The 18874-nt window shown below is 37.7% G+C and overlaps 1 protein-coding gene across 3 annotated transcripts in view; it reads left to right on the top strand.

Annotated features, from left to right (window-relative positions):
• Positions 1–1074: 1074 nt before the first annotated feature.
• slc6a8 (solute carrier family 6 member 8) overlaps positions 1075–18874 on the top strand; it is a 40088-nt gene continuing 22288 nt past the window's right edge. Inside the window, exons 1-4 of one of the 3 annotated variants that reach the window (XM_081349195.1) lie at positions 1075–2024; positions 14359–14490; positions 17384–17648; positions 18188–18320. In XM_081349195.1, coding sequence (XP_081205321.1) covers positions 1739–2024; positions 14359–14490; positions 17384–17648; positions 18188–18320 — 816 coding nt within the window. In that variant the 5' untranslated portion in view covers positions 1075–1738. Of the gene's footprint in view, positions 2025–6844; positions 7081–14358; positions 14491–17383; positions 17649–18187; positions 18321–18874 lie in introns of those variants that run through there. The other 2 variants (XM_081349197.1, XM_081349196.1) reach the window with 2 other exon arrangements.

Below are 18874 nucleotides of genomic sequence, written 5' to 3'. Positions count from 1 at the left end.
ACAATAACTAGTAACTGGGAATAAAGAGATAAAACCGAATGATGTCTACATGTCTCTCTCTCTCTCTCTATATATGTATATATACTGTATATATAGTCTATTATCCGTCTTGGCAGAGCATGTCAAATCAATGAAAAATCTGCAGTGATTCATGGAAGTTTGTAATTTTCCAGATGGAACAACAGGATCTCCTGTGGTCAGACGGAAGCTTATGTACTTTGAAATGCAAAAAAAAAACCCGGTGGGTGTACTTGATGAATAATAGTCCTCACGGCACTACGTGGCCTGCTGTGGGTATGTTTGGAATGCCATACATCTGCTGACAGACTGCCCGCATGTGCTAAAAAGTCCCTTCCCACTTCTGCTGATTGCTGTCTTTCTAGTCCCAAAAGACAATAAAAAAAAAAACATTAAAATGAATAAATTTATTTATTTATTTTACAATTAAAATGATATTTATATTATTTATACAAGCATTTCTTTTTTATTTAAGGTTTATGGATAAGCATAGTTCATGTGAAATGTAATGGTAAAAGAATTCTAAATTAATTTATAATACATTTTTTACAGATTTTTAATGACTGGTAGGCTAATGGTCTTTTTTGCCCCATTCCCCTATTCCAGCCCCCCAAATCTTTATCTTTATTTAAGAGTTTTTGAAAACAAGTTGTTTTAAAAAAATTGTTTTTATCTGTTAGGCCTATCTAATTATTTTTGATTCACTTTTTATTTTTATTTTTTTTAAGAAAAAATATTTTATATATCTATCTATACATATCTATGCTTGTGTACATCACATTTTACTGCCCTTGATTTATACAGCTTACATAAAAAAAATAAATAAAAAAAAATGCGTTGTGTGGCGATATCAGACTGCATTGAAAATCGTTCATATCTGATCTCGCGCAGCGCACCAGTGGGCTAGAATCGCACTTGCGGTGTAGTATGCAGTATACAGTATGTAGTGTGCGGCGTACGTGAGCTCTCCATTCCCTGTTTTCCTTAAGCGGGACAGAGGGGGAGGGATGAGCTTCGAATGACGTTACCGAGCCCGTTAAAACACCGAGCGGCTTCGCGCGGACGCATCAGACAGTCAGTCAGCACGCAGAGGGACAGCAGCAGCCGCACCTCCTGTAGACTCCGAATAGCGTCTCATTTATACATTCTGGGTGTTTAATACCGATGAGAACAATGGTCTGAAGAGATTTAAGCGATCAATTCGTGAATGTAATTCCATTACATTCATCTGATCCGCGCGCGCAAGGGCCGCTTTGGTTTTACCGTCTCCGCAGTCGCCTTCTCTCTGAGAGATTCACGTTCCCATGCGATTCTTCAGACTCACCTTTAAGTGTTTCGTGGATTGTTTTTGAAGGTGCTGTTTTAAATCGGTGTCTTTTTTCTTTTAAAGTCTACTATTTATTTTACAAACGCGCTTTTTGATAAAAACGAACCAACAAAAACCGTTGCCAATTTCGCCGAGAAAATCAAACTGCCAACGGAAGAAAAATAAAAAAATAAAAAAAATACATTCGTAAAGAATAACACAGCTGATTTTATTAAATAAAAGGATAAAGGACCAGATCCTGTGCACCTAAAGAGGAACAAAAGGGACATATTGGTGTAAAAAGACAACTGAAACTGACTTAGTCCAAAAACAATAAGAGATCAAATATTTATTTTTGACTGCTGATTTAAGCCCTTCTCGTGAGGAGGTTGATTTGCTTTGTTTACACGAGAGATGGAGAAATCCTCTCTGGACGCAGACTGCGCCCTGAACATGGTCCTGGTGGAGGAGAAGAAGGGCCATCTCATTCCCAATGGAAACGCGCATCAAGGCGTCAATGGGACCCTCAACGGAGGACCCGCGGCCACTGGAGCCATCTCTGCGGTGGAGAAGAGGCAGGGCTACCCTGAGCGAGAGACCTGGACCAGACAGATGGACTTCATCATGTCCTGTGTGGGGTTCGCCGTGGGTCTGGGGAACGTCTGGCGCTTCCCCTACCTGTGCTACAAAAATGGTGGAGGTAAGACTCTCTGCAGCACATTCAGATCCCTTTGGATGAGACGTCATTAGTCTGTGACGTCATTTGCACGGTGGAAGACACCTCCTGTGTGTGTGACTCATTCATTCATTCATTCATTCATTCATTCATTCATTCATGCACTCAGTGGCTGAACAAAAATTGCAAATGCAAACAATACCTTAAAATAGTAAGCTGTGAACAATGTTGTTTCCTCCAGTGGTTTAATGTTGAGGGCTAGTTTGGTGTCATCAGTGTTGCCATTGTTCGCTAGTCATGATATTAAATAAGCGATTAAATGAAGACATGAATATTGGCAGGCAAAATCAGTCTGTCTCTGTTAATAATCTAAATATCATTGTAATAGATAAAAAAAAAAAAATCAAACCAAATGCCATTTATTTAAAAGAAAATGTAGCCTAGCACAAACACACTTTACCAGCAAAGTTTTGCATTTAAAGTTGATTAGTTAGTTTTTAATGATAAAGCAATAGATATACTGTTAAAAACGAATACAAAATGTCTTTTAAAAAGCTTTAGCATTTATTGTTTTATTCAGTTTAAATACTACTAGGGGGGCCACCAAGTAACTATACAGAATTAATTCAAGTTTAATGACATTTCAAACTATTTTGTTAAACTGGATTAGTTTGTTAATTATAAAGCTGGTGTGATAGTCAAATGTGTCTGTACACCAGTTCCCCATGACTTAGCCATAGAGAGTAGAAGTGCGCATAGTACGTGCTGGATCGAATGTTTGTAAGATGATCCAGTTTGGCTTTTTTTTCTTCTTTCCACTTTCACTTTAGACTAGTGTCTTAAATCAGCACTCATTTATTACCGCTCACTCTGCGTGTACTCTTGTATTTCAGAGTGGCAAATGCAGCTATAAATGGATATTGAAGGTGAAAATGCTCTATGAATGCAATGCATGAAAGCACAAGTAGAGGTCACACATTTCTATGCAACCATTAGAGGTCACACATGACCTGACAAAAATAGCTTTAAGATCAAATTCAGGGTTTTATCTGACAAATCTTGGCTGAGTCTTAAATTTAAGTATATATAATTGAAAAAAATAAATGTGTGTGTAAACAATTTATAAATAGTTTAATTTAGCTTTAGTGCAATTTTAATTTGGCTAACAACATGTCTTTATTAAACACATTATTAAACACAAAGGTGCCTATGATGCTCAAAATGCTAGGGGACACAGCCGTTGTCTAATAATAATAATAATAATAATTAGTTACATTTGTATAGTGCTTTTGTCTGCACTCCAAGCGCTTTACATGTAGAAGGAGGGAATCTCCTCAACCACCACCAATGTGCATCATGATCCATCTGGATGGTGCGACGGTATTGCGTCAGACCACCACACACACCACACACTAGCTTAATGCTCAGTATATACTGTATATGAGGATGACTGGGGGCTGTGATGATTTTCAGAGGCCAATGGGCAAATTTGGCCAGCATGCCGCGGTTAAGCCCCTACTCTTATTACGAAGGACATCCTGGGATTTTTAATGACCACAGAGAGTCAGGACTTTGGTCTAACGTCTCATCTGAAGGACGGTGCTCTTTGACAGTATAGTGTCCCCACCAGATTTCATCATGAGTCATTTTGTACCCACCACTTTTAACTTAACGTCCATAATAATTGGACTTTGGGTTCGTTTTTTTGACAGTTTTCAGTGGTTATGAGGAGCAATATGAGAGAGAAATTTGGTAATCATTGTTTAGGTACATTAAACCACGTCATGTCATATTGTCAACATGGTACTTATGAAGCAGAATTGTGGGTCATAGTCTAATGCTTTTTGAAAACTTAAGACTTTCTTCTTCATAAAACGAGTCAGACATCATTACATTTTTGTATACATTTTCAAAAAAAATGAATGCGTCATTGTACCCAGCACTTCTGAAAATGCACTTCCGAATGCGTCTCTGTCCCCAGCACATTTCAAACCAAACTGACGCCCATGGGTGTCCCCATCACCATCACAGACCACAGGGTGAGCGCCCCCTACTGGCCTCACTAACACCTCTTCCAGCAGCAACCTGGTTTTCCCAGGAGGAATCCCATCCAGGTACTGACCAGGCTCAACCCTGCTTAGCCTCAGTGGACAACCAGTCTTTGGCTACAGGATGAGCTGCTGGCTAATGATGCATTCGAGTAGCATTAGTAGTCATGGTGAGCCTCTCATCATTATCGTCACTGTTTCGCCATTGATTCTCTTTTTTGCTCTATGAGTCATCTTCTGATGGCTATAGAATGTGAAGGCCAAGTCTGGGTAACACTTTAAGACCCCATTAGAAAGAGATCCATTGTGTTTGCCTGAATGACGAAGCTGTCTCCCCATGTCCCCATCGCTCTGGATGCCGTCCAGCATTTGCTGAATGAATGGCCATACTTTTTTGTCTTGATGTATGGGGATTAGGAGTGTAACGGTTCAAATTACTCACGGTTCAGTTTTTATCACGGTTTTAGGGTCACGGTTTCGGTACGGTTCGGTATGTGTTATGGGAAAATAAGAACAAATTATTCAAATACAAGCAACAATATTGCTTTTCAGGTATCTAACAGTAGTTTTCAGGTACAGACAATGTATAATGTAATCAAATGTAAAACAACATATAATCTTCACTGTAGAAACTAAATAAAGATGAATCATTATAAAAGTTACAAAAGCTATTCAGTGAAGAGCAGTGAGTGATTTCCTTGTCTTTTGTTGTTAGTAGGGCTGTAATCAACCAAAGAAAATCTTGGTCGACTAAAGTGCTGAAATTTTCGACTAAAAATGATGTTAGGAAAAAAAAACGTTACATTTTTTAGCTGCGCACTGTGCGCAGTACTTGGTAGCCTTGTTGTCCGCCTAAATGAATTATAAATAAACATAAAAAACTAGTAGGCTATTTGCAGTATATTAAATCGTTTTTGACCTAATTATTTTGCACTGAAATGAGTCTGACACACGAGTCTGTCGGCTCTGCAGCGTTGCATCACGTGCATCTGCGCGCAATATCAGAGCCTATGATTTCAGTACTATGTTGTCAACTAGTGATATCATCACAAGAACTTTTGAGGAATATGCAACATAATTTAGACAGTTGTTTTTGTCATATGTATTATAATAACTGACAGACACTATAATTTCATTGCAGCTCGCACAGAGTGAGGCTGAACATAGGAGCTCAGCTTCGCGGCTGAGCCACGAATAGACTATTAACTTAAAGCTTTTACTCTTAAATACAAAAGGCACGTCCACTATAATAAAACAAGTAATAAAAACTCAGTGAGTGTTTTAGCGCAATTTTCTGACGTCATGGGATCACAACACTAAGAGATAGTAAATCTTTTTATGTTTTTTTTTTTTTTTTTTTTTTTTGTGCGTTCCCGAGATTAGCCCTTCTTTAACATAATGCCGAAAACCCGAAGTCTCTAGGTGGTCTGGTTGAGGAGGAGATAGAAGTGCAAGATTGGTGCGCACAGACAGAACAGAAATCATGAGTTAACAATCGCAATTTTGTCCGTTGGAAAATTGCGCTAAAAAGAATGTTTATTAAACAAACCAGATCAAGTAATAATATTCAGCAAACCTTCTAGTAGCCTTCTTTCTTCAATCTGTCTCTCTTTTCCAGTGGGTTGGGCTAATCCAAAAGAAGTGAAAACAAGGGGGGTGTTCTGAAGACAGACTGTTACCTGTGTAACAGGGGTGCTCTGAAAACACCCCCATTAGCAATTAGTGCTTTCCACCTAATGAAATTAACGCGGCAAAAAATCGACCAATCAGAATTTTGGTCGAGCAAGAACATATCGACCAAATAATCGACTAATCGACTGGGAGATTACAGCCCTAGTTGTTAGATTAACATCAAAAACACGTTTCGGATGAGGGCGCTCACACAATCTTCTCTTTTGGCCACGATAACCGCGGGATGAAAAATCTGATATTGTGACAGCCCTAGTGTTGTGTTAGTAGTGAGTTGAAACTCGCGGTTGTGGTAAGGGTGTGACTTTTTCCGAAGCATGCTCAAAGCGGTTGACCAATCACAACAAAAAGCGCAATGTGCTCTGATTGGTCGGCTGGACCAGTGTGTTGTGATTGGTTCACAACACACTGGTCCAGCCGACCAATCAGAGCACATTGCGCTTTTCAGAAGGAAGGGCTTCATAGAGACAGGAACAAAACAGAGCGATACTGACAGACTGGGAAGAGAGTGCTGCAAAAATGTACAATATGTGAAAAATAATGTTTTTTAAACATTCAAGTATGAAAACCTATTGTAATAGACCCTAAAAACAAAATCAAGACTTAAAAGAGCATACAATTTCCTCTTTAATGAAAAATTACCTTCATTAAACATGAAGTCGTGGATCATTTGCACATCATAAGCCTCATTGTCGAATCCTGATTACATTATAGTACACATATGGGATAGTTGCAAATCACTTTACAGAATAACTTGCTTAATAGTGGCATCCTCACTAGATCTTAATTAGAGAGAATGATGAGAAATGACTAACAGAATGAATATAATGCTAATCTGGATAGTCTCCCACTATCATAGGGAAAATTCCAATATTGTCCTATTCACTTATAGACTTGTCTAGATGTATAACGTTACGCTGAATATGTGAACTGTAACAGTGTTCATGTCTAAAAGCAGTGTTTGTCTTTGGCACTGCCCTGAATCCCTGTTGTGAGTGAAATGTCAAGACTAGGTCAATGTTGTGTTAGCACTTGGGTTGCAATTCTAGTTGGTCTTGACGGATAACTTGATTTCATTGTGTTCTGGTTATTTAGATAGAGAAGATGTCAGTGTGTTTTGGATCTGAAATCTCCACCACCTGTGGTAGAGGGGAAAGGTGATGGAAACCGACTGCTGGGAACATTTCACGAAGACCATCAATTCTCCCGAAAACAATAAGTGATTCAAATAAGACGTGCCAGCTTGAGAAATATGAGATGCATGAGTGTCTAGTGAGAATTGGCTGACTCTTAGAGCTCTTCATGCTCAAATACTTTCTTTACCCCCAACAAGGATCTCTAAGGTAACAGAATTACAGTGTCCTGGTACAGGTTTTGAAACACAATGTGTCGTCTTTGTCTGTAAAACTGCCAGGATCTTGAATTGTTATGCCAAATCAAATCAGACCTCTCAAAGACCAAAAAGGTCCTGCTGGCTAAAGGAGAGTAAATACGGATCATGTCACACATTCTTTTACTCAAGTGTTCCCAGGTTTAGTCTGTGAGATACTTGTGATATTTACTTTCCTCACTCTCAGAAGACAAATTTAGCCACAGGTCAAATTCAAACCCATGCAATCTTTTAAGTTTGTCGTAAAAAAAAAAAAAAAAAAATAGCTCACCCAATAATAAAAATGATTATTTACTGTTATTAACCTGTATCACTGAAAGGAGATGTCCAAGTTTCTCTTTTTCATACAATGAAAGTGAATGGTGACCATGACCTGGTAAGATTAATAAATATTTTAACAAATCATTGTTAGGTAATATTAGTTAGTACATTAACTAATGTTAGGCAAATGAGACCTTGTTGGAAAGTGTTACCAAAAAAATATGTATATATGACTTAAATGAAGATTTGAAACTGAGTGCATGAGTTTTATTTACTACTTTTATGACGCTTTTATGAATTTGAATGCACTTTATCTTTGAGATCTACTTTCATTGGAATAAATCAACTTTGCCATTCTACTTTACACCCCTTTTTGTGCTCCATGCAAGATAGTGTTTTTTTAGTTTTAGTCATTTAATTATGTGCTTTTGACATTTTTATTACTTTTTAAATTTTTTTTTATTTATCTGTAATTTATTTTGATTTCAGTTTTAGTCATTTTAGAACTTCAACTTATTATCAATTAGTTGCCAAGGTGACATTTTACTTTTTTAATCTAATTTTTATATTTAATTTTACTTCAGTATAAAGAAATAAATAGTACATTTTCATTATTGGGTGAACACTTAATTTAATATATCGGGTTGCTAAAGCCTCAAGGACGGTGTTTCTCTGCGTCCCTCCATAACTTCAGTTGTTTGTATCTAGAGACTTTGCAGTTTTGATACAGTGTTGCTAATCCGTTTCTAGCCAAATCACTCGTGAGCTAATTTATTTCCCATAGACCTCACAAGAGATTTCTCCGCACCTGTAGTGAAGGTCTGCTAATTTTCCTAAATCCCTGTAGAGAACTCAGATTATATTAAAACATTCTAATGTTCTTGATGTGAACCACTTAAAGTTAAGAGACCCCCTGTTGTGTTAATCTGTAGGTCAGATCACTTATACTTGTGTGAATATTTTGCAGTTTGTTACCGTAACAATTTAAGATTGTTATTTGATAGCAAACAGCCTCATACTGTACTGCGAGATTTTATGGTAGAGGTCATAGGTCACATTAGCTGCCTTATCTGTTTCTTTATACAGCTCTGCAGTCAGTTCAGCGAGCTGCTCACTCTTATGTCTGTGCTGCTATCTAAGGTAACAAATCTTTCATTGAGCCGCTCAGATTGACACTGTGGTGTCGCTAACTCATATACAGAATGTACATGTGAGATGCAGACACAGTCCAGTCTTTCTGTTGCCAGGTGACAGCATTATAGCGGTGTCTCAGAGTTAAGAGAGGCCAAGCTGAACAGAATGGTGGCCACATAGTAGATTTATGATCTCTGCAGTAAAGCCCTCTACCCGTCCTTGGCTGCTGTGTCTGTAATACGGTATCACAGCTATTATAAAATCTCCCCGATCTGACAGTATTTAATAACAGTCTGGCATTGTGATTGTGCAAACAAAGCAGATTGGTTTTATCTTCCTGGTATTACATTTTTTTTTTTAGGAAATGTCACGTTTTAAGAAACATGACACCGAATTGTTTGTATATATGCATTGCAGTAGATTTGACCTGCTTTCCATATGTATATATTAGGGGTGTGAATCGTCACTGGTCTCATGATTCAAGGACTATTTAAAACAAACCTGGTAAATACTAAAAGCACATGAAACTGTCAAGTGTACTTAAGTTACAATAACGCTCACACACACTCGCACGAACACAAACGCACTCAACCTGTGCGCACGCACACACATACAGCCTCGTACATACGCACACACACGCTCGCAGCCTTACGAACACGCACACACTCGAACTCATGTTGTAAATTTTTAAATAGTGGGTGCATTTTTTATATATCGCTTTTGTTTTCCGCCATTTTACGCTAGCATGAGTAGCGCGTATAAGATGAATGACATCAGAGAAACGTCAGTAGGCTATAATCGATTATGGTCTATGACTGTATCGATGCTGAATCGTCCACATCGCGATAATTTTAAAATGCATCGATAATATACATACATACATGTTTAAGATATAGATTCTAATACATAATAAGGTCAAGTTATTCAGCTGCAGCAATATCTGTATGCCTTTGTCCATATAAGGGTTTTTCTGGAAAGTCATACGTTTTATTACTATAATCTCACTTGTGGACTTTCTGTGCGAGGGTGCCCTCTGGCTACGAGTATGAATGAAACATAAATTACACGTGAGCATTATGGAACACATCTCACTTCACCCTATTTATTGGTTTATTTATGTGTCATAATCATATGAGTACAACTCATTTTTAAATATCATGATTATCGCCATACCCCTAATTAATATTTTTTTTATATCACGATGATCATCAATACCAGTAAAACTTTGGCAAAATGTCATTTCCAACATTTCCAAGCCTACAAAGTGGATTAGTTTCAAACTCCTATATTGCAAATGACATTTCAAAATGCGCATTGTTTCAATGTGTCTGTTTCTCAATGGTTAGGCATGAGAAGGCCAGTTATGCCCATTAGGACATGTTGGCGTCTTGCCTAACTGACATCAGTTCCTCGCTCCACATGGACGGGCGATTAAGAAGAGCGTCTGTTAATCTTTTAATCCCCTTTTTCTGACTGGGGCCTAACCGTGGGTGCTTTAGGGTTCAGCCATTGTGTATTAGATTCTCCGTAAATTCACCTTCTTGTTATTTCAATATGCTGACAATTCTGTTGTTGCGCTTAGTAGTTTTAATAGTCTAGTTGCAATATTCTTGTTTTAGAGCATTTATTAGGGATTCTTGCTGAGCACCATCACTACTGCTAATACTTACAGTTAGGGATTTGAATAAACTTTGAATAAAGTGTGAAACCTTAAGTATGAAGCATAACTTTTCCTCTTTTTGCACAAAAATTTGCATAAGGACATGATTAAAAACTACGTGCATTTTCATCTTATTTTTCCCAAAAATGAGCCAAACCTTGCATGTTTTTATTATTCTAGAACAAGTATGATCATGTCAGGTTGTTGTTGTAGTATCTTAAACAAGGTGATAAAAACCATCAAAAATGGTTTGAGTTTCAGGACTGAGAAAGAATATTATATGAATAAGAATATTATATTATAACATTGCTAACATTGTTCTACATTACAAAGAAATACTAAATCATAATAATGAGCCTTTAAAATATAAAATAAGTTCTCAAGCGCACTCCAGTATGTGGGTGCAAGTGAGAGTCTTTACCAAAAAGCCAAAAAGAAACTAAAATTAATAATGTACTTATTAATCCACCATACTACATTTCTAGAATAGTGCTTTTCTTATTTGAATGCATGTGGTGCTAGCTAGCCGACAGTACATACTGATGCTGGAGACAAGTCGATTTTCACCTGGTAATACATGCAAACAATATCATTGGCTTCTGAGTGGAGTGAGCCATATGTGTTGACAGAGTGTCCATATCCATCTGTTCTGTAAGGGGGAGGTGTGGGAATCTATATTTATAGCCACCCCTCATTACCCAAGAATCCAATCAGTTCTGCCTGTGTTTTAAGGGCTGCTTGTTAGAAAGGAGTGAAAGCGCTTCCTGGGTGTGCTTTACAGGATGATGCGAACTTCTCAGCGGGGCTTCACAGGCAAACTGGCAAACAGGTTTCAGCAGTGTTGCGATCGCTAACTCTCAATGCATTTTAAGCCCATCCAGAATAGAAAGCTTAAGGAAGTGTGTCCACCAAGGCATTTTTAGCCAGCTGAAAACGCTAGGCGCTCTGCTGCAAACGCCTAGCTAAGGGCGCTTGAGAGCGTTTTGGCAGCGTTGCTTTTTTTTCAGTTGAGACACTTTGCTTGTTATGATACGGAATATCCGCGAAAGTGTTACTAGTATCTCATTTCACACATATTTTGTTTCTGTGTTGATTCCATATTAAAATGTCGATACAATGTAATGTATTTTCTCTGGCACTTGTTTTAAATGATTTTGTTCCGTTATTATGCTTGTTGTTGTCATCTGTTGACGTTTACAAGCATAATGTGGCGGTTAGTCGGTGTGGAATTAGTCCCGCCCCTCCTCCACTGTGATTGGACGGTAAGAGTAAAAAGTGACAGTGATGAGCGTTGGGTTTTACCCAAAGTTGAACATTCTTCAACTCTCGGCGACCTGTAAAAAAATGCAGAACGCTCAGTGCTTCATTGAAAACAATTGAAAAAATACACCAGGCGCGTGAAAAAACGACAAAATTTTCGTTATTTTTTTTAAAAACAAAATAACGAAATTTTACACAAATTTTAACTAACAAATTTTCTCCACACCTGAGGTGGCTGTCTAGTCGTGAGCTAGTGGAAGTTAAGTAAGGGATAATGTACTGTCAGTGTTCAGTCATTATTGTTAAATACTCCAGTATAGGGTTTATTTTGTCATAGCGAGCAGCTGACTGAATAATATCCAGAATTATTACACTGTAAAAAAAATTATATCATCAGCAATTTATGACAAGAAATGTTTTTACATAGCTTCAACTCATCAAAATAAGTTACACAATGTTCAACTTTTTTCTAAGTTATACAAGATTCAACTAATTTTTTATGTAAAATGAGTCAGTTTAATGTAATTTACGTTTAAATGACTTAGACATTCAAGTAACTTTTTTAAAGTGTATGTGGATACTCAGCAAATAAATAAATAAATGGACATGAAATGTTGATTATAATTTATTAGCTTTTTATTATTTTTATTAGCTTTTTATTATTTTAAAATTAAATTAGGTCCCTCTCCTCCCCTGCACCGTCCATCATGTCCCATGTTTCCTCTCCATCATGTACATCTCTGTTGGTGGCGTTGTTTGTGAAAATGTACATATGTCAATTTTCGTCTACAAACTATCATCGCTTGGATTACAACATTACATGCCTGCACGTTGAATGTGATTTTTCTCCAATGAGGGGGAGGAGGGGGCGGGATGTGGGAGGATGAATTACCCTACAGCACTTTTATTATTGCGCTGATTGGCTATAGCTGAGCGGACAGTGTCAATCAATGTATTGGAGAAAACAGCGACCATAAATGTAAAGAAACAAAGTTTATGGTAAATTCGTTATGAAGAAACCAAGAAGTCCCAAAAAAACATAGTTCATGATTTTTATTTAACAAGACCAAAGTCACACATCATAAGCAGACTTGGCAACTCTGATCACAATCTCAAAAGTTTGGGGTCAATAAGATTGCTTTTTTTTTTTTTTTAAGAAATTAATACTTTTATTCAGTAAGGATGCATGAAATTGATCAAAAGTGACATTAAAGACATTTATGATGTTACAAATTAAGAAAAGAAAAAACATTTTAAAATTTAATGTTATTACAATTTTTTTTACAGTTAACATTGTTGGGGGGGAGGGGGGTTTCGTGATTGATTTTTTGATTAGTGACGCACCTGGTAATACACACATCAGTTCTAAATAATAACAAAAACAATTCTAACATTCTAAACATGAGATCTCAAGCAGAAAATGCTACATCAAAATGGCGATTATCAGTTAGTATTAGATTTTGGGCAAGATGTCAATCCCAATGTGGGATTAGTTACCACTGTGTACTTCTGGTGTACCTACTTCCTCTTGAATTAAATCAGTAAGTCACCATTAGGAATGAAACCCTTGGTCATATGTACAGTATTGGAAGAGAAAGAGCTGAAAAGATTCCTCACTTTTCTGAGAGCATTATATTGAGCACACGCTGACACAGAGTCAGGTGCTCTATGCGCACGACGTCAGCCACTGCAGTACGCGCAAGACTGTGTGTGTGTGAGTCACGCTTGTTTTATTCCGCTGTAGCTGTGTACGTGTCCACGCATTGACCCGCAGTCACATTCTCATGCATCATCCGCTCACAGGGCATTGCCATGGTGTTCCCTTTTATTTGCAAATCAACCCGACACTAGCCCACATATGCATATTTCCCTTTTTTTCACAGAGGAATAGACTCACATAGCAGCTGCGGTCTGGAGATCTGTGCAGCACATTGTGTTCGCTGCTTCCTTCTGTAGGCAGTTCATCAAAAGGCTTCTTTCTGAGTCACGAGTCCAACGAAAGCTGTTGTTTTCTGAATGGAAGCCGGGCAGTGCTCCCAAAGAAGCCACTTCATTCATATCAGTGTTTTTAAATTAGCAACAGGGGTTGTTGTTATTTTATTGTTTTAGATTATCTGGCTTGCGTTAGTTCTAAATTGGCCATGAGGCAGCTAGCCTGCAGAGCTAGCATTATGTAAGCATGTCACTTTGTATAGCGGCGTCCCACTCTGCCTTTTTTTTCCATCGTATCCTTTTTTTTTCTCTGTCTGTCACACGCACCCATCCTCCTCTGCAGTCACCTCACCGATGATTGGCGGGTGACGTCAACAAGACTTTCATTGAGCATGCCAGCTCTGTTTTCAGTGGATAATCTGCATCACACACCGGCGACCAACCCCCTCACTAAGCCGCTACTGTGGCTGTCAATCTCAGATCAGTCGAGCGAAGGTTTATTGCTGCCGCAGACCACATGATGAATGCTAATGCTGCCAGCAGCAGTCAAATCCAAACTGACATGCCAACATGTGGAGGTGTTGTGCACAAATAGCAGATAATTCTCTCTGTTAAAATGGTCACCTGTTTTGTAATACTTTAAAGATGTGTAAAATCTAATCTTGCGTTGTTTTTGGGGGGTTAATTGGCATTATATGCATCATGAGACCTCCGTTTATATTATGTTTCTCACATTATGACATCTTATGACTCGAATGAATGGAAAATGCAATTCTTTGTATTTCATATCAAGTGCTTGACCTTAAAATCGAGCCTTTAGTACACATTTCTTGTCTTATTGTGAATGATTTGTAAGTGCTTGTTATTCTAACAATTATTCCTATTCTTGCATCAAAATGCAATAACTTTACTTAGGTTGTGAATGTCATTCCATGTTGTCTTTAACATCACTCTCTGTCATTCTCTATTGCTGTGTGTTCACAGGAGTGTTCCTCATTCCCTATGTGTTGTTCATATTTCTGGGAGGCATTCCGATATTCTTCCTGGAGATTGCGCTGGGTCAGTTTATGAAAGCTGGAAGCATCAATGTGTGGAACATTGCCCCTCTTTTTAAAGGTTTGCTCTGCATCTTTATGCATTACCTTACTTTTTTTGAGCTTTTTTTTATGTTTTATTCCTTAAGACATTGCACATTGTCATGAACTGCGTGGAAGCAGAGACGGTAGTCGGATCTAAATGCAGCAATAGAATTTAATTAACAAAGACTTGGTAAAACTCAGAACTGGAACAGGGAAAACTCACGGAAGATACATACATTCATACATTCAATAACTGACCCTGAACAAGAGAACACACAGGGTTTAAATACACAGCGGGATGAGGGAACGAGACACAGCTGGGGAAAATGAGCACAATAATCAGGACCATACAAACTGACAAGACCACACACCTGAAACAAGGGAACTACTAATTAACATGACTAGCAGACTAGGACTAAAGGCGGGCATACACTGTGCGATAGTGATGGGCATTCCGGCTCTTTTTCGTGAGCCGGCTCGTTTGACTCGGCTCACTGAAAAGAGCCGGCTCTTTTTGACTCACAAACGGCTCTTTAAAAAATATATGTTTTAACTCACTGAAAGTCCACCACGCAACTGTGCAACGTGAATATTCAAATTTTTAATTGTCCATAACAACCCAAAAACTAGCCTGCTTGCCTTGCACATCTTATTATTGGGCAAAGTTATGACTATTTTTCTTACCTTCTTTTTTTACTTTTTAATGTGTATATTATTGAGCTTGTAGAAGTTTAGCTCTTGCGTTCTTCTGAACATCTTGCGCTGCAATTGCCCGATGTCATTTCTGAGTCATATCAGACCATAACTCTCTTTTAAATGCATATTCCACAGAGGTAGTAGGCTACGATTGGCTGTTTTAAAATATAATTAATATCGAAACAAAATAACAAAATAACCCAGGCGGTCTCATCTAAGAGACGTTTAGGCCTCCTCCAATAGTAGACAGCTGGGCATAGCTTGCAGGTTTGCTTAGTGGCAAACTTTTTTTATTTGATTGGTTCAACCGCCACCCGTCCGAATTTAATTAAAATATTATTTTTCGTCACGTCATCCGCCCGATCCGCGGTTTATCCGCATCTCTAGTGTGTGTGTGTGTGAGTTAGCTCGGCCCTCCCTCATGCAGTTTAATTGGTTGACATCGCGTGTATGATTGACAGGAACAGAATGTGAGGCTGATCAGACAGTCGAAACAAATGTGTGTGCGCCTTTAGGCCTATATAATTATGTTTTTGTTGGTTTTTGAATTAGTAAATTATTTCAAATGGAATTAAAATCATGAATTATTTCATTATTAGCCTACATAATGATTTAATTTCTATAGGCAATATTTTTAAAAATAGAGTCGGCTCTTCAGATATGCGAGCCGGCTCCCGTCGTTCACCGACAAGAGCCGGCTCTTAGATCCGGCTCATTCGCGAACGACCCATCACTACTGTGCGATGTCTGTGCAATTTCAGCAAGGAACCTACTCACACTGAACGAGTAGATCGCATGCGATGTAAAGCCAAAGCTCAGGATTTATGTGCTCACACTGTACGGTCCGAACGTCACGCTGCGAATTGATTGCTCACACTATACGTGTGAAATGCGCGATTCAGCACGATAAATCCTTGTGCCGGGTTGCGCCTATAGACGATATCATGTAGCCTATCCAGAGATATTGTCAAAACAAGCATCAGCTATCAATATCAAGAAGATTTAGCGTTTCCAATTTATATATTAAATTATTAGTAGGCTATAGTATTATTGTATTATTATTATTATTATTATTATTATTAGGGAAGGCCTAGGCTACTTTTATTATTAAAGTGATAGGCTATTTAAATTGCCACGCCACAATTTCATAGCGCATCACTGCATAACCAACGCGCTGTGATGATAATAAAATATTACATAGAAGCTTACTTCTCCTCATTAAAAATTGTCTAAAACATTTAGGTTGATTACAAAGAATTATATACATATAATTAATTATTAACAGTCTATAATATATGTCCGAACACTGCAATAATTCATTAATGAAAATTTAAAACAGCGCAGGCGCAGGCGCAGTGAGGGAAAAAACACTGAGTTTAGGGCAATCGGTTCGTAGCTCTGCTTCAACTGTGCGATATAGTCACGAGGAGCGACCAAAATTTCTAACATGCCAGAAATTCATCCGACCATCCGATTGCCGGTTGGGAGAGGTTAATCGCCTCTCGTTTCCCCCTGTACACTGCAAGAACACTGCAAGACAAACGACGCACGACAAAGCTGAAAATCGGCCCGAAAAAGAGTCGCACGAGTCAGGCTCAAAATCGAACGAAAATCGCACAGTGTATGCCCGCCTTAACTGAATACAATGAACAAGAACAAGAAACTGAATGTAAAAACCAAAGACAGAGAAAACACAAACCAGAAACATGACAAAATAACACATGGTTACAAACATGCATTCTTTATTTAAATTAATTTGATAATATATATTATCATTTGAATCCTATTATTTTATTATATTATAATGTATTATATTATAAATTAAAATAGAACACATTAAAAGTAGCTGTTTTATGTGTAGTAATATTTTGTATTTAATAATATATAAATGATAATAAAACAATATTTTACATTTATATATAATGTATTATAATATCTTATCGCCTAATATCACCTGTACATAATGTATATATATATATATATCACATAATATCTAGACTTTGTTTTCTGATATATTTCAAAATGATATACATATTTTATTACGAAAACGGTAAAAATACCATTCTGTAGTTGAAATCAAATTTTTGAAATCTCTATTTCCTGTCTGAATTCATGATTCATCAGTACATGTTATATAAGGGATACTGTTCACCTGAAGGGTTTTATTTTTAATTGATTTAAGTTAAATGCATTGCGAGTGCTGTTTCATGCTGTCTTTCACTGGTTTGTTTTAGGACTTGGCTTTGCCTCCATGGTCATTGTGTTCTTCTGTAACACGTACTACATCATGGTACTTGCCTGGGGTTTCTACTACTTAATAAAGTCCTTCAATTCCACGCTGCCCTGGTCCACCTGCGACAACCCATGGAACTCGGAGAACTGCATCGAGATCTTCCACCACTCCGACTGCCACAACGGCACCATTGGCAACTCCACATTTGGCAACATGACGTGCGAAGAGCTTGCTAATGGGCGTTCCCCTATTATTGAATTTTGGGAGTGAGTGATTGTTTTTTTAAGCCATTCATTTCTCTCTGCAATATTTGAAATGCCTTTGATATAATAACCACTCTTCACAAGATTTATGTGTTTTTGTTGTTAAAATTTAACTTGCTTTTCTTACTTGGACATGTTGATTTACTGTTAATTAATCCCACATGTCAGAGCCGGTTAAACACATAATTCGCTCACTGCCTATAATGAACCCGTGGCATTACATTTGGTCACGTGGTGCTGCCTGTACAATCTGGATCTGTGTATGAGGTTTATGAATCTACAGGCATTTCATAATGGCTATGCAAGGTGAGATCTCAGATTTGGAAGGACATCTGTTCACAGAGCACATGGATTGACCGTTCAAAACGGCTCATGATTAGTTTTCATGTCGTCAGGGACTGTAGACTATACCTCTGGAAAGTCATCACTTTCAAGCTTCATATGAGTTAGGTAGTTATAAATTAAAATAAAACCTGCAATGAAGCAAAACTTTGTGAGTGCTACACAGTGCTTTCATTCATGAATGTTTATCTCCATTTCAGGAACAAGGTTCTGAACATCTCGGATGGGCTGGACCAGCCAGGCGTCATAAACTGGGAAATGGTGCTGTGTCTTATGGCCGTGTGGGTGATGGTTTACTTCTGTGTGTGGAAGGGGGTGAAGTCAACAGGAAAGGTGAGGACACTCTTTCTTTCTGTCTATCTATCTTTCTTAAGTGCTTCTCATAACACGTGTAAACCTTGAAGACAGGTAAAAGCAGTCACGTGGACAGCAGAGAATCAAATACCTGCTCTGCATCTTAAGCTTGGTTACATAACAGTCAGAGCTTATTGTTTACTTGTATTAGTGAGGCCACTAGTTAAACTACTGTCAAGCTACTTTTTGGGAAAATTGCTAGCTACATTACAAGCTACTAACAATAACTAGCTTACTGTTTTGTAAAGAGATGAAACATTTTTAAATACACACTACCATTCAAAAGTTTTGGGTCAGTTATGTTTTGTTTTTGAAAGTAATGAATGCTTTTATTCATCAAGTACGCATTAAATCGTACAATAAAGACATTACAAAATATTTCTGTTTCAGACAAATGCTGTTCTTTTGTACTTTCTATTGTTCTATTCATCAAACAATCCTGAAAACAAAGTTTACACGAAAATATTAATATAAGAATGTTTCTTGAGCAGCAAATCAGCATATTAGAATGATTTCTGAAGGATCACGTGACA

This window comes from Scardinius erythrophthalmus (genome assembly GCF_964197995.2).
Source record: "Scardinius erythrophthalmus genome assembly, chromosome: 20".
Taxonomy (NCBI): Eukaryota; Metazoa; Chordata; class Actinopteri; order Cypriniformes; family Leuciscidae; genus Scardinius; species Scardinius erythrophthalmus.
Note: the sequence above shows the minus strand (reverse complement) of the source record. Positions and strands in the feature narration are given on the sequence as shown.